The sequence below is a fragment of the Oncorhynchus mykiss genome, chromosome 25 (assembly GCF_013265735.2).
Source record: "Oncorhynchus mykiss isolate Arlee chromosome 25, USDA_OmykA_1.1, whole genome shotgun sequence".
NCBI lineage: Eukaryota > Metazoa > Chordata > Actinopteri > Salmoniformes > Salmonidae > Oncorhynchus > Oncorhynchus mykiss.
Genome location: NC_048589.1, coordinates 10937722 through 10952723, shown reverse-complemented (window position 1 = coordinate 10952723; position 15002 = coordinate 10937722). Strand labels below are relative to the sequence as shown.

At 43.2% G+C, this 15002-nt stretch overlaps 1 protein-coding gene across 4 annotated transcripts in view; it reads right to left on the bottom strand.

Moving 5' to 3' along the window:
• Nucleotides 1–15002, bottom strand: part of LOC110505332 (kinesin-like protein KIF26B) — a 167776-nt gene that overhangs the window by 60029 nt on the left and 92745 nt on the right. For all 4 annotated transcript variants that reach the window (XM_021584510.2, XM_021584512.2, XM_036962479.1 and 1 more), the window contains exon 5: nucleotides 2804–2990. In XM_021584510.2, the coding sequence (XP_021440185.2) occupies nucleotides 2804–2990 (187 nt within the window). The remainder of the gene's footprint in view (nucleotides 1–2803; nucleotides 2991–15002) is intronic.

Genomic DNA, 15002 nt, shown 5'->3' with positions numbered 1-15002 from the left:
TGTCAGTGGAGGCTGCTGAGGGGAGGACGGCTCATAAATAAATGGCCGGAACGGAGCAAAGGGAATGGCATCACACACCTGGAAACCATCTGTTTGATGTATTTAATACTATTCCACTGATGCTGCTCCAGCCATTACCACTAGCCCGTTCTCCCCAATTAAGGTGCCACCAACCTCCTGTGGTATGTGTACGGCCTTAGGACACAGGCAACATAACATTTTATGCTGCAGCACTTAATGAATAAGTAACCGTGTGACTGAGCTGGGAATGAATCGATAGCAATGTTTCTGAGGTTGTCATCGTGTTGCCGATAAATATTTAATCACCATGTCATTTGACGAGGCAGGAAAACACAAACTCTCCGCAGTCGTTTTTAGAGTATCAGTTAAGAGGCTCGACTGAATAATTCACAGGGTCTCTCTCTCTCTCTCTCATAACTGGGGATGTGATAAGAGAGAAATCTGATTAAGGAAGAGTACCAGTGGGACTGTGTGTGTGCGCCTGTGTCTCACAGGTATCCCACTGTTGGCCGCTGATTGTAACCATGGAGACCGGTTAAGCCAACATCAAACTAATGTGAGCTTTTAAATTACAGAAAATAATCCCATGAGACCAGTTTTGCCAACAATCCAAGGAAAGTAGCTGTCGGCTGCTCCATTTGTCGCTAGAAGTTGCTAGATGACGTCATGACATAATAGTGACTTCATAATGACCATTTGCACATGGTATAAAAAATAAATTATACTTTTTTTTCTGCTTATGCTGTCCATCAGTCTCTCAAGCAATGAGAAGTTCTCCAAATCAAAACTAAATAGAATGTTTGAAGGAGAACAAAAAGGAACCCATTTTAATTAAATTCACTTCACTTCAGCAGAGAGAGGACTGAGAGGCTACAGCAGAGAGAGGACTGAGAGGCTACAGCAGAGAGAGGATTGAGAGGCTACAGCAGAGAGAGGACTGAGAGGCTACAGCAGAGAGAGGACTGAGAGGCTACAGCAGAGAGAGGACTGAGAGGCTACAGCAGAGAGAGGACTGAGAGGCTACAGCAGAGAGAGGACTGAGAGGCTACAGCAGAGAGAGGACTGAGAGGCTACAGCAGAGAGAGGACTGAGAGGCTACATCAGAGAGAGGACTAAGAGGCTACAGCAGGGAGAGGACTGAGAGGCTACAGCAGAGAGAGGCGGGGAGAGAGTCTTTGGAAGGGGAGCAAGACCGCAGAACAGAGTAGCACAGCTGAGCTCAGCTGAACGGAAACACACACAAACAGGGAAGTTGCTAAATCATCCAATAGTCGCTGGGGAAGCCTTAAAAAGTAGCTACATTTGTCACTGTACTCTTTTACCAATAAGTCACTGGAGGGGTCTGAAAACGAAATCTAAACTAAATCTAGCAACAAAGTTGCTAATTTGGCAACATAGCTTAGAGACTGCCCTTACTAACACACATGTATACACACACACACATACAGACACAGAGAGAGGAGTGTGAGAGGAATGAGTATGACAACACACACACAAAAGCTCTGACAGTCTTAATGCAGAATCAGGCATCCCAAACCCTCTTTCTCTCTCTCCCTCTCTCTCCATCTCTCTAAATATCGGTCTCTCTTTCCTCCCTCCTTCAATCTGCCTTGTTGTTCTCCTGGCTCGTGTCCACCCCTCTATCTCACAATTAAGCCTTTCGTAGGCCTGCCAATACCACCACTATTAATATTTTACCCACAACAAGGTAGCAAAGTGGCTATTGAATTCCCATACTCTGCATGCACACACACACACATACACACACACTGCCTGTGAGGTGTTGTTTTTGGCCTGATCTGAGACAGCTATTAATAATGGCTTAGGCTTCTTAGTGTCATTGCTCTCAAGGCTGCCACTCGTTCCAGAGCGTGTCTGTGTGTGTGTGTCTGTCTGTGTGTGTGTGTCGGTCTGTGTGTGTGTTTCTGTTTGTGAGCGTCTGTTTGGCTGTGTGGTTAACACTTTGCTGGGTGATTGAAGTGACCGTGGAAGCCCCACAAAGGAGGGGAGGAGAGGGAGTGAAGTAGAAGATGGGCGGATTGGAGATAAACCTAATCGATGGACAAGGAGGACGAGGAGGAATCAATCGTATATTATGTTAAGACGATGAAATGTCATTCATTTGTTTTGTCCACAAAATAACCTCTCTTAAATCAAGCTGGTATCAACACATTTTAGCTTGAGGTTCTGCTAAATGATCTCCCAATGGTGTGCAATATTTTAGACAACATTTTCCACAGTGACAGATGGACCTCTCCATTTCTCCATTTCTTCATTCTTTCACATCGGTCTCTTCAGCGAGTACAGGTAGAGCTGCTAGCAGCCTGAGGTTCACAAACCAGCACTTTATCTTTCCTTCAAGGGACTTCCTTTTAAGTATGCCTAGAGATAAGAACACACATCATTTAATTTCCTTTACTGATATAAAATATCTCCCCCCCGCAATCTGGAGGTGAATGGAAGCATCCCTGCTGGGCTGATTCGATTAAGGTGAGCCGGAATGTACCAAAACCCAAGCGGAGGAGGGGGGCAGCAAATCCGACGGCACACATCGCGGTATGGTCTAATATCTTGCCTGCTCTCACAGGTTTACAGGCAGCAGGGAAATGTGGAAATGTGTGCGTCTGTGTATGTTTGTCTGTATGTGTGTGGTAGGAAAAAGGCCACGGCAGCAGGAGTGAAGGTGACATTTTGTTTATCTGGAAATGTCACCCTTTCTATTCCTCAGGATACCTACCGTATGTACGTGTGTGTGAGTGTGTGTGCGCTCATAAAGTCCTACCTTGCCCAGTCCGGGGGTGTCTTTGATCTTGCTGGCAGCCCGTAACAGGCAAGGTGGGGCGGGGGGAGGGGCGGTCTGCAGGGTCCCACTGAAGTTGGTGGGGAACAGAGGGGGGTCACACACCACTGGGGGGGGCGCTGGGCGCTGCTTCTTCTTCTTCGATGACAGGTTCAACTTCTGAGCAGCTCTACAGAAGGAGAAAGAGGGGTGGGGGGTGGGGTTCAATTCCAATGTTAACCAATCATCCAACACATCTCGTTACTGTGTTCATCTACTGCTGATTGAAGCGAGTTGGGAGATAACGGAGAGAGAGGGCAACAGACCCACAGAGAGTAAGAGATGGAGAAGGAAGAGGGAAATATTTCCCCCCCACCTAAGAGCACACAGAGTGATCATGATGTGTAAGGCATTGTGAGAAATGTGTTCCCACTTAAAAATCCAGCTGTAGAGAGTGGTTAAGTGGACGCCTTCGATGGAAAAAAACCCACAGTGAAGATAGTTGTTCCATGCCATCATGGCGACGCTTCCTCCCCAACACCACCACAATTGCGGTAGCTCTGTGTGCCCTGTTCTAATTGCTCGTTCATGTTGCTAATTGGGGCTGGATTACGCGCCCAGCTCACCACATCAATAACGAACACACGCACACACACTTAAGCAGCGACATCTGTAACTGGGAGGGGAGCACCATTTCACTGTCCTCACAGTCTTCACAGTCTTCTCTTTCCACTCGCTCTTTTCTCTTCCCTGTCTCTTCTCTCCTTTCTCCTTTTAGTCTAAATTACAATATCGTGGCTAGGAAACGTGATGACATTGCTAAAGTTGTCAAATCATTTTTTGTAGGAAACAACTTCGTCATCCTGAGGACGTCGTCAAATGTACTTCAGACAGATCATAATGTTGTCAGCTAGCTAAAATCCGGTGCTCTCCTCTTCTCAATCGCAGCTAGCTAGCTGATGTTATACTACATCTAATGTTAATCTGACGACATCACAATAACCACGTTTCCTTCCACAGTTTTTAATGCGAGTAAAGACATACCATATAAAATCCTGACAGCTGTGATGGAATCGGGACGTTTTCATAAATGCCAACAGATCAGTTGTTCGTTTGACATGGTGGGATCTTTTGGTCTGTAAGACGAAGATGAATTGTGTGAGAAATTGCGGTGGAAGCGTATCATCATATCAAAGTAAATTTAGAGTCACGCGATGACATCAGACAGTAGGTGTGTAGTCCTCTTAACTACGATTCGGGAAACCACGCAGTTTATAAAAGATGAAATAAGATGAAACCATGCAGTTTATTAGAGATGAAATACGATGAAACCATGCAGTTTATAAAAGATGAAATAAGATGAAACCATGCAGTTTATTAAAGATGAAATAAGATGAAACCATGCAGTTTATTAGAGATGAAATAAGATGAAACCATGCAGTTTATAAAAGATGAAATAAGATGAAACCATGCAGTTTATTAAAGATGAAATAAGATGAAACCATGCAGTTTATTAGAGATGAAATAAGATGAAACCATGCAGTTTATTAGAGATGAAATACGATGAAACCATGCAGTTTATTAAAGATGAAATAAGATGAAACCATGCAGTTTATTAGAGATGAAATAAGATGAAACCATGCAGTTTATTAGAGATGAAATACAATGAAACCATGCAGTTTATAAAAGATGAAATAAGATGAAACCATGCAGTTTATTAAAGATGAAATAAGATGAAACCATGCAGTTTATTAGAGATGAAATAAGATGAAACCATGCAGTTTATTAGAGATGAAATACGATGAAACCATGCAGTTTATAAAAGATGAAATAAGATGAAACCATCTAGTTTATAAAAGATGAAATTAGATGAAACCATGCAGTTTATAAAAGATGAAATAAGATGAAACCATGCAGTTTATAAAAGATGAAATTAGATGAAACCATCTAGTTTATAAAAGATGAAATTAGATGAAACCATGCAGTTTATAAAAGATGAAATTAGATGAAACCATGCAGTTTATAAAAGATGAAATTAGATGAAACCATGCAGTTTATAAAAGATGAAATTAGATGAAACCATGCAGTTTATAAAAGATGAAATTAGATGAAACCATGCAGTTTATAAAAGATGAAATAAGATGAAACCATGCAGTTTATTAGAGATGAAATACGATGAAACCATGCAGTTTATAAAAGATGAAATTAGATGAAACCATCTAGTTTATAAAAGATGAAATAAGATGAAACCATGCAGTTTATTAGAGATGAAATTAGATGAAACCATCTAGTTTATAAAAGATGAAATTAGATGAAACCATCTAGTTTATAAAAGATGAAATTAGATGAAACCATCTAGTTTATAAAAGATGAAATAAGATGAAACCATGCAGTTTATTAGAGATGAAATTAGATGAAACCATCTAGTTTATAAAAGATGAAATTAGATGAAACCATCTAGTTTATAAAAGATGAAATTAGATGAAACCATCTAGTTTATAAAAGATGAAATTAGATGAAACCATCTAGTTTATAAAAGATGAAATTAGATGAAACCATCTAGTTTATAAAAGAGGAAATACGTTTTGAACTGGACTTCACAGGGTGGTGAAAGTGCGCCGTGATGAGCTTGATGCTCCTTTCCGATAAATGTTGAGGGTCTTATTCTGGTGACATGCTGATCGACTCTCGACTGCCGTTTGACAAATGAAAAGAAACGACACACAGTGGGGCTGTTACCTGGACACAGATTAAGCCTAAGAGGAGACAAACTGAATTCCTATCATGGAGGACTGGCTTGAATTCTGAGGATGACCACAATTTGATTTTCACCATGAGCAAAAGCTATTGATTTTCTACCCAAAGTTGCAAAGAAAATGTTGTGAACCATTTAATTAACAGAAGAGACCAGCAACATGGAAAAAAGGGTGTGGTGACAGTAGCAGGAACAGCGGCATCTAGTGGGCAAAACGTGGTGCTTTCAAACTAATGTCCAGCGCATTCGGGAACTATTCAGATCCCTTGACTTTTTCCACATTTTGTTACGTTACAGCCTTATTCTAAAATGGATTAAATAGTTTGTTCACCTCATCAATCTACACATAATACCCATATTTACAAAGCAAAAAAAGCAAAAACAGGATTTTAGAAATGTTTTCAAATTTATATAAAAAAAAAAAAAAAAACGGAAATACCACATTTACCTAAGTATTCAGACCATTTCCTCAGTACTTTGTTGAAGAGATTGTGTGTGTGTGTTCCCGTGTGCATATGCGTGCACAGGGGTCACGAGCATTGAACCACTCCTTTTTGGGGGTTGCGGGTCAAAAAGTTTGAGAACCACTGCTCTATGGGACCTGATGTCACCGCCTTCACCATTAACACACATAGGACAGGGACAAATACAGACACGGTTACCGACACGGCCGCAAACATGGATATGATTGCAGTTACCAATGGTTACCGACATGATTATGATCACGGTTATGAACAGTTGCCAGTTACCAATGGTTACAGATAAAAAAATAATTTTCATGGCAGCCTGTCTTATCCACTCAATCTATCAATATCGCCCAAGGTGCTCTTTTCAACTCTGCCTTCCTTTATAAATCCCTCCCTACAACTCTCTCTGTTCTATTTCTCAAATGGCTCCCTCTCTCCCTCTACCTCTTCATCTCCAACTGATTGTGTTCTTTCTTTCTCTTTTGGGTGTGTGCTTTTACCCATCAGGCCTAGGGGGTAAAATAAATAGTAACCCACTTTGAATGTTACATATTTTTGGGCGGGATCTCTAAGCGATGTTATATCATGTGTATCTGAGCTCTTGCCGTACTCGCAGGTAGAAATACAGCCGGGAGGACGTAGTATTGTGATAAAGTCGCTCTCACTACACTGGAAGGTAACAGGAAGATGACTTTTAGATCACAAAAACATGTCAGAAGTTTATATACACCTCAGCCAACTACATTTAAACTCAATTTTTTCACAATTCCTTACATTTAATCATAGTAAAAATTCCTTGTCATAGGTCAGTTAGGATCACCACTTTATTTTAAGAATGTGAAATGTAGAATTAGAATAATACTAGAGATAATTAGCTTTTATTTCTTTCATCACATTCCCAGTGGGTCAGAAGTTTACAGTGCCTTGCGAAAGTATTCGGCCCCCTTGAACTTTGCGACCTTTTGCCACATTTCAGGCTTCAAACATAAAGATATAAAACTGTATTTTTTTTGTGAAGAATCAACAACAAGTGGGACACAATCATGAAGTGGAACGACATTTATTGGATATTTCAAACTTTTTTAACAAATCAAAAACTGAAAAATTGGGCGTGCAAAATTATTCAGCCCCTTTACTTTCAGTGCAGCAAACTCTCTCCAGAAGTTCAGTGAGGATCTCTGAATGATCCAATGTTGACCTAAATGACTAATGATGATAAATACAATCCACCTGTGTGTAATCAAGTCTCCGTATAAATGCACCTGCACTGTGATAGTCTCAGAGGTCCGTTAAAAGCGCAGAGAGCATCATGAAGAACAAGGAACACACCAGGCAGGTCCGAGATACTGTTGTGAAGAAGTTTAAAGCCGGATTTGGATACAAAAAGATTTCCCAAGCTTTAAACATCCCAAGGAGCACTGTGCAAGCGATAATATTGAAATGGAAGGAGTATCAGACCACTGCAAATCTACCAAGACCTGGCCGTCCCTCTAAACTTTCAGCTCATACAAGGAGAAGACTGATCAGAGATGCAGCCAAGAGGCCCATGATCACTCTGGATGAACTGCAGAGATCTACAGCTGAGGTGGGAGACTCTGTCCATAGGACAACAATCAGTCATATATTGCACAAATCTGGCCTTTATGGAAGAGTGGCAAGAAGAAAGCCATTTCTTAAAGATATCCATAAAAAGTGTTGTTTAAAAGATGGCTAGGAGGTCGGTGACGTCCGACCGCTGAACACCACCTGAACAAGGAGAGGGACCGACTTCGGAAGAAGTCGTAACACGCACAAACTACCCATCGTCTGATTATTTTTTTAGAAAGGGTTTTACTCAATTATTTCGATCAATGGTGAGCTCACCCGTGATGTGATGAATTGTAAATAATAATTGTTATTAGCTAATTCATATTATGGTTTCTGTCAGCTGAGTTAGCTAAATATGACCGCTTGTGTTATGTCAATCTTTCCTCAGTTAACACTAGCCTACATTTTCCAGTTTGGATGATTGTGTTATGCTGTAGCTACTTCTGTGAATGTCTGAACATTGCATCCAAAAATAAACTGGTCACATTCAGGACATAACTTTGTAAGGACTGTGTTTGTGCAAAAGTGTGGCCAGCTCAAGCGCTGACTGTTGTGTCAATCAAAGCTGGACGTTCCAAATACGCATTCTAATCACTGTACCGCTGTAGAATGATCACACCCATGTGATGGTACGTGTCAAATGATTAACACGGTAGATTAAAGGAATGAGTGATTTTGGGTGGATTATTTCATTAAGGCTTACTCAATCACCATCAATCACATAGCCTGAGTCTGCGAGAGCACGCGCGCACGCACGCACGCACGCACGCACGCACACTCACACTCACACTCACACACAAACTCACACACAAACTCAAAGATACCGACGGTCTGCTGTGTTAGTGTGACTTCAGAGAGATGCCTGTATGATGATGAAGAGGAGACGAAGACAACGACACTTCTCGAAGTAGACGAGACAATTAGACTGCTCTGTCTCTCACCCTCTCTCACCTCCCTCTGTCTCGCTCTCTCCCTCCATCGCTCCTCTCTCTCACAGTGCCTCGAGTGTGCGACCGACACAGTCATTTCAGAGAGCAGAGTAGAAAGTCCAACAGCACTGAAGTGACAGAGCTGTCATAGACGGTCTTTTATAATGTGAGTCTCTTTGCAAGTTTATTTTCACACGTGTGTGTAGGTATGTGTAAGAGTGTGTGAATGTTGTCTCAGTTATTATAATGAAGGTATGATGTTATTTTATCTGCAAGGGAGGAGAGGACGATATGTGTGTGTAGGTAGGTGTGTGTGTGTGTGTGTGTGTGTGTGTGTGTGTGTGTGTGTGTGTGTGTGTGTGTGTGTGTGTGCGTGTGCCTGTGTGTGAGAGTGCAGGTTACATGTGGTCATCAAACCGCACCACGAGAGGTGGGTGCTGGAATGTTTAGTCTGTTTCAGGGTTCATTCAGGACAGTTGCCACGGTAATTAAAAATATACTTTTTTTTGGAGCAAGTCTGTGTGTGTGTTAGTCCCTGAAGAGTTGACAGAGATCCAGGGAAGTTGTGTGAAGTGCAAAGTGAGATAATTATGGTGACACTCATTAATGAGTGAGAGACTTCTTCTTCTCTCACTCCCTCCTTCCTTTCCATCCCTCCCTTCCTCTCACTGACCAAACCTCCTTAATGATCTGGCAGTGTCTGACAGCCTGAAAAGTTTTCTGAAAGTGCACACACACACACAAATGCACATACACACTCACACAAACAAACGCACACGCACACACACCTCTCTGTCACATTACTCTGTGTGCACTGAAGCTAATTGTATCCTTGCTGTCCTATATACACTACCATTCAAAAGTTTGGGGTCACTTATAAATGTCCTTGTTTTCGAAAGAAAAGCACATTTTGTTGACCATTAAAATAACATCAAATTGATCAGAAATACAGTGTAGACATTGCTAATGTTGTAAGTTCCTCTTGCTGCTCCATAGGCAAGTACCATGGTCTTGTAGTGGATCCAAGCTTCGACAGGAAGCCAGTGGAGTGTGTGGAGGAGCAGACATGGGGGAACTTGGGAAGGTTGAACATCAGGCAGCCTGCAGCGTTAAGTTGCAGGGGTTTGCTGGCACAAGCGGGGAGCCCAGCCAACACCTAGTAGTAGTCCAGACGGGAGATGACACGTGTCTGGATTAGGACCTGCAATGCTTCCTGTGTGAGGTAGGGTGGTACTCTACAGATGTTGTAGAGCATGAACCTGCAGGAGCCAGTCACTGCTTTGATGCCTGCAGAAAACAACATGGTGTTGTCCAGGGTCACGCCAAGTTTCTTTGCACACCATGATGGAGAGGCCTTGGAGTGAAGGAAGAGCAGCTCTGTCTTGTCAAGGTTGAGCTTGAGGTGGTGGGCCCACCTCCAAGCTGAGATATCTGCCAGGCATGCAGAGATGAGTGTCGCCACCTGGGTGTTAGACGGGGGAAAGGAGAGGAATAGTTGAGTGTCATCTGTATAACAGTTATAGGAGAGACCATGTGAGGATATGACGGAGCCTAGTGACTTGGTGTATAGAGAGAAGAAGAGAGGGTCTGGGGCACATCGAAGCAAGCAAGTGAGAGTACATGATGCAGACACAGATCCTCTCCACGTCACCTGGTAGGAGCGGCCTGCCAGATAGGATGCAATCCAAGAGTATGCAGAGCCTGAGACACCCAGCCCTGAGAGGGTGGAGAGTAGGATCTGATGGTTCACGGTGTCCAAGGCAAACGATAGATCTAGGAGGATGAGAACAGAGGAGAGAGAGTCAGCTTTGGCAGAGTGGAGAGCCTCCGTGACACAGAGAAGAGCAGTCTCGGTTGAGTGACCCATCTTGAAGCCTGACAGGTTAGGGTCAAGAAGATCGTTCTGAGAGAGATCTCGGTCTGAGACCGTATGTGTTTTGGAAAGAAAAGAAAGAAGGGATAACAGTCTATAATATTTGACGTCAGAGTGGAGCGACTCTGGACATTTTGAAGTCAGTGACAAGGGATGAGTTGATGACGGAAGTGAGGAATGGAAGGAGGTCTCCAGCGATGGTCTGAGGAATGGAGGAAGGGATTTGTCAAGCGGGCAGGTTGTCGGGAGGCCAGATGTCACTAGTAGCAGGATTTAATCTGGAGAGGGAGGAGAGAAAGAGGTCAAGGCGTAGGGTAGTTCAGTGTGAGTGTGTGAGAGTTAACGAGGAGTGTGAGAGTTAACAAGGAGTGTGAGAGTTAACGAGGAGCAGATGTCGTCCACCTTCTTTTCCAAAGTGGTTGACAAAGTCGTCCGCAGAGAGGGAGGAGCGAGGGGGTGGAGAATTCATGATGGAAAATAGGTAGAAAAGAGTTCCCTAGGGTTGGAGGCAGAAGCTTCAAATTTCGAGAGATAAAAAGTGGCTTTAGCAGTGGATACAGAGGAAGAGAAGGTAGAGAGGAGGGTGTGAAAGGAGGACAGGTCTTCCAGAAGTTTAGTTTTCCTACATTTTCACTCAGCTGCCAGCAGCCCCGTTCTGTAAGCTCACAATGAGTCACTCAGCCATGGAGCGGGAGGGAGGAAAGGGGACAGTGTGAGTTATAGGAGGTGGAAAGGGAGGAGAGTAGGGTCGAAGAGGCAGAATCAGGGGACAGGAGGGAGAAAGATTTAGCAGAAGGGAGAGATTATAGGATGAGTGTAGTGGGAGACAAACCTTGCCTCGCAAAGCCGCCTGAAACCTAGCCTTGCAAAGCCACCTGATCCCGCAAGCTTACATTAACCCCCCAGAGTCAATATCTGTGCCCCCACGGTAATCTAATCAGCATAATAAAAACATCCCCATCAAAATCTGTCTGTTTAAACCAGAGATATCATTTTTTTTGCACGGGCTGCGTCTCAATCCACCGCATCCACCAATGGCGGCCTTCTGCATCTGCGGTGGAAGGTAGTCGAGCTGCAGTGGTGTTTGTCAGACCATGAGACATCCCCAAAATCGGTCTTCTCAAGAGTTGCTGGCCAATGTTGACTCCAATGCTTCCCACAGTTGGGTCAAGTTGGCTGGATGTCCATTGGGTGGTGGACCATTCTTGATACACACAGGGAACTGTTGAGAGTGAAAAACCCAGCAGCGTTGCAGTTCTTGGCACAAACCGGTGCGCCTGGCACCTACTACCATACCTCGTTCAATGTTCAAATGGTTTGTCTTGCCCATGCACCCTCTGAATACACAATCCATGTCTCAATTGTCTCAAGGCTTAAAAATCCTTCTTTAACTTGTTCAACTTGTAGAATTAACAAGTGACATCAATAAGGCATCACAGCTTTCACCTGGGTTCACCTGGTCGTGGAAAGAGCAGGTGTTCTAAATGTTTTGTATACGCAGTGTCTATGGAAGTAGTTTAGCGCCAAAAAGGGGGTTAAAGAGGGGTACGTTTTTAAAAAATGACACTGATTTCTCTTGTATCACTCGGACAAAGGACAGACACTTTAAAACAAACTTCCTTTTGATACATTTTGGACAATCTGTTTTTCCATGAATCTGTTATTCAATGCATTTCAATGGGCCAAATTCAACAATGTTTCATCAAATAATTGTTGTATATATTCCTTTATACATAAAGGGGTCCTAAAACTCTAAATCAAATAGCTAAATGATCCTTGGTATGACCATCTTAAAACAATTCCACATTTTAGTTTAGTAGAAATGTCGGATTCTGAAGTGAGACTGTGAGAGCTTGTTGATATAAACCGAGTGAGGTAGTGTTAGCTACCGTTAGCCCACACAGTATAACCCCTGGCACTGTTAACAGATGCTGCTGCATTATTCACAACCTTTTGCAGGTGTGTGTGTGTGTGTGTGTGTGTGTGTGTGTGTGTGTGTGTGTGTGTGTGTGTGTGTGTGTGTGTGTGTGTGTGTGTGTGTGTGTGTGTGTGTGTGTGTGTGTGTGTGTGTGTGTGTGTGTGTGTGTGTGTGTGTGTGAGTCTGTGTGTGTGTGAGTCTGTGTCTGTGTGTGTGTGAGTCTGTGTGTGTGTGTGTGTGTGTGTGTGTGTGTGAGAGTCTGTGTGTGTGTGTGTGAGAGAGTCTGTGTGTGTGTGTGTGAGTCTGTGTGTGTGTGTGAGTCTGTGTGTGTGTGTGTGTGTGTGTGTGTGTGAGTCTGTGTGTGTGTGTGTGAGTCTGTATGTGTGTACATGTGTGTGTGTGAGTGCATACCTGTGTCTCTCCCTCTCTCTCTTGGTGCTATGTGATAACATGAACAAAACAACAGAACAACAAAAAGCTCAAGCTAAGCACAGCATTCTACCTGTGCCTTTACGGAAGCATGTCCACTAAAAGAGAACGCTGTTCAGAGCATAATACTGTCCTAATATCTGACCTAAAGCCAAATTCAGATACAACAGCCGAGATATGCAGTTTTAGAACAAAGTTTGCTTGATCTGAACGGTCTAGTTTTAGAATGTCTCATATTGGTTGCTGGAGTTTCCAAGATTCAACATGTAAAATCTTAGCTAAAGACTTGAGACGAGACGGATCCCATTTGCAAATCGGAGAACAGCGTGCTGATGGTTTGTGTTTAGTCCAGCAGCTAGCTAGCTAGGTATTTTGTTGCAGTTAGCTAGCTTAACTTGCTGATATTAGGTCCTTAAGTGTTCACTCTTCCTGATGCATGCATTTCATGATACTCGTTTGATACAATGATGATGCTATAATGAGTGGCAACTTTATATCAAAGTTGTATTACGTCATTGTAAAGAGGCTCCATTGCCGTGGAAACGGTCTCAACTGCCCGTCTCGTCTTCTTAATCTGAATGCCCCGTCTTTAGTCAGCTGTGACAACACAAAATGTGAAAACTGTCTCGTCTCTCCTTATGTGGCTCCATGTCATCTACAAGACCCTGCTAGGTAAAGTCCCCCCTTATCTCAGCTCGCTGGTCACCATTGCATCTCCCACCTGTAGCACACGCTCCAGCAGGTATATCTCTCTAGTCACCCCCAAAACCAATTCTTTCTTTGGCCGCCTCTCCTTCCAGTTCTCTGCTGCCAATGACTGGAACGAACTACAAAAATCTCTGAAACTGGAAACACTTATCTCCCTCACTAGCTTTAAGCACCAACTGTCAGAGCAGCTCACAGATTACTGCACCTGTACATAGCCCACCTATAATTTAGCCCAAACAACTACCTCTTTCCCTACTGTATTTTATTTATTTATTTATTTTGCTCCTTTGCACCCCATTATTTTTATTTCTACTTTGCACATTCTCCCATTGCAAATCTACCATTCCAGTGTTTTACTTGCTATATTGTATTTACTTTGCCACCATGGCCTTTTTGCCTTTACCTCCCTTATCTCACCTCATTTGCTCACATCGTATATAGACTTGTTTATACTGTATTATTGACTGTATGTTTGTGTTACTCCATGTGTAACTCTGTGTCGTTGTATGTGTCGAACTGCTTTGCTTTATCTTGGCCAGGTCGCAATTGTAAATGAGAACTTGTTCTCAACTTGCCTACCTGGTTAAATAAAGGTGAAATAAAAATAAATAAATAAATAAATGTCTGCCGCCTATTGTATCTGAACCGGGCTTTAGTCCTTGTCTCCTTCCCTCTTTCCCTCTGCTCTCTCTTTCATTGAAATCCCCCCCCCCCCTTCTCTTTACCCTCCTCTCTGTCTCTTTTTTAAAATCTTTCCAGTAGTTTCATGTCCTCCAGGGGATGTATGTTCAGAAAGTTTCCAATCAGACTGCCTCCTGTCCCAGCCTCGCTACAGCCTCTGTCCCCCTGACCCAATCACCCCATGGAGCCCCGTCAAAAAGGGTGTCACTGGCCGCTCCTTTGAACAAAACACTCTTCCCATCCCTCCACACCTTCTCTCATCCCTCACTAGCAGCTCTCTCTCCTACCCTCCCTCTCTCCTTCCTTCAGTAATATCTGAAGTGAAGACTGTCTCTCGAAGAGTAGTGACTAAAACTGCTCCTGGACTCCCAGACAGCCTCCTCTCCTCTCATCTCTGCGGTTGTAGCTAGCATTACCTCATTGTGCTTTATACCTCTCTTCTCCTCTCTCTTTCCTTTGCTCATCATTCTCTAAGGGCTGAACCTCCATACACAGGTAAGATACGCGGTCAACTCACAGGAGACTACATTAGTCTCCACAAAATCTCTCTTTCTCTCTCTCTCAGGTACATTTTGACTCTGTGGGTTGACGTGGAGAAACAGACAAACACAAACACGCCAAATACAATCTTGAATGACTTCTAGCAGAGGAGGGCACATTGGATCAGGTCCAAAGAACTGTCATCTAGTTGTCACCGACACTATGGCCCTGACCCTGCAGATAGGCAGCCAGGCAGCAAGAGAGGTGTGTGCGTGGTAACTTTTCAGATAAAACTAAACTAAATATATTCACGTGTCACGTGTCCCCATATAATTGTTTACAATACAGTAGCTTCAACAGGACTCTGTAGGGTAG